Raw genomic sequence first — 1,277 nt, 5'->3', positions numbered from 1 at the left:
GTTTATTTGAAGGGCTGTGGGGGGCGTTCCACTAAAGACAGGGAAATCATTATTATAGCCAGAAGATGGCGATGCCCACTAGGGCATAGCCTGGCACACTGCCCACAAGATGGTGTACTCTAGGCCCTAGAGTCTAGGGCATAGCATCAAAACACTGATATATCTCTGTCATGTGATTTGCAGCAGATTCTGATGACATCACTTGACTCAACTTCACGGGTCATCAGGTGAGGTTTTTAGTGCCTCTGAGCAGGAAATGCCCAAATAAGGCATTTCCTGTGTACAGTCCCTTTAAGTATCTGACCTGGAAAGATGGATGCCAACAATACTGGTGTGCGTGTGAAGCGACATTGCAAGTTCCTGCTGGCTGCTGCTGCTGCTCCACCGGGCTATCAAATCCGTGTACATAGGTCTACAACTAGCGTTAGAAGTACAAGTAGTGCTGCTATGGCTCTCAGAAAGTGCCTAAGGGCTACGGGTGTCATTCCTCGTCTGCTCTTGAACCCAGATGTTCGTCGTTGTGGTGGTGCGTGTGCCTCGGGACGATCACTGTCCACCGTGTCCAGTCTGGTCAGCAACTCTCACGCACGTTGTTCATATGCACTGACCTCAAAGACAGAATTGTTGCTACGGTGTTACAGCTCGTCTCCAGTACACGCAGACGTGACCTATGACCAACTGAAGCAGGACCTGGCCGGACGGACGGCAGTGGTCCTGGACGTCCGGGAGCCCTGGGAGCTCAGAGAGTATGGAAGCATTCCGGGGTCCATCAACGTACCCTTGGAACAGGTGAACCTTGCCCTCCAACTGGATCCGGAGGAGTTCAAGGAGAAGTATGGTGGAGACATGCCCCAGCCGACAGATAACATTGTCTTCACCTGCTTGGCTGGGATTAGGAGCAAGAAAGCCCTTGACACGGCCACCTCACTGGGATACAAAAATGCACAGCATTACCCCGGCGGATGGCAAGACTGGGCAAAAAACGAACAGCTGAACTGATGGAGGGACAGCTGAACAGGAAGGCCCTACAGAGAGCTCTCAATGGTTGAAGTCCCACCTGATCAGTCTATAACTGGAATCTCTCTCAAAGACTCTTATAAACAGGTTTTCAGATGGGTTGTGCACTTATTGTGGGCTCGCCTGAAAGGCGAGAACACTATGTTATCTTCATTATTTATTTATCTACCAAGGTCCGCCCGACAGTACAAAGGCAGGGCCCTTAGCCAATGAGGTGCAGTCAAAGGGTAGATCTTTGTGCCCATACATGGTGTTACATA

At 50.6% G+C, this 1,277-nt stretch overlaps 1 protein-coding gene across 1 annotated transcript; it reads left to right on the top strand.

The window, feature by feature from the left end:
* Positions 1–447: 447 nt before the first annotated feature.
* Positions 448–999, top strand: LOC308298287 (thiosulfate sulfurtransferase/rhodanese-like domain-containing protein 3; the record flags this gene model as incomplete). Its single annotated transcript, XM_080741857.1, has 1 exon — positions 448–999. The coding sequence occupies one exon, from the start codon at positions 448–450 to the stop codon at positions 997–999; it is 552 nt and encodes a 183-aa protein (XP_080597983.1).
* Positions 1,000–1,277: the final 278 nt, after the last annotated feature.

The sequence above is a fragment of the Nannobrachium achirus genome, assembly GCF_963921795.1.
Source record: "Nannobrachium achirus genome assembly, chromosome: 14".
Classification (NCBI taxonomy): domain Eukaryota; kingdom Metazoa; phylum Chordata; class Actinopteri; order Myctophiformes; family Myctophidae; genus Nannobrachium; species Nannobrachium achirus.
Note: the sequence above shows the minus strand (reverse complement) of the source record. Positions and strands in the feature narration are given on the sequence as shown.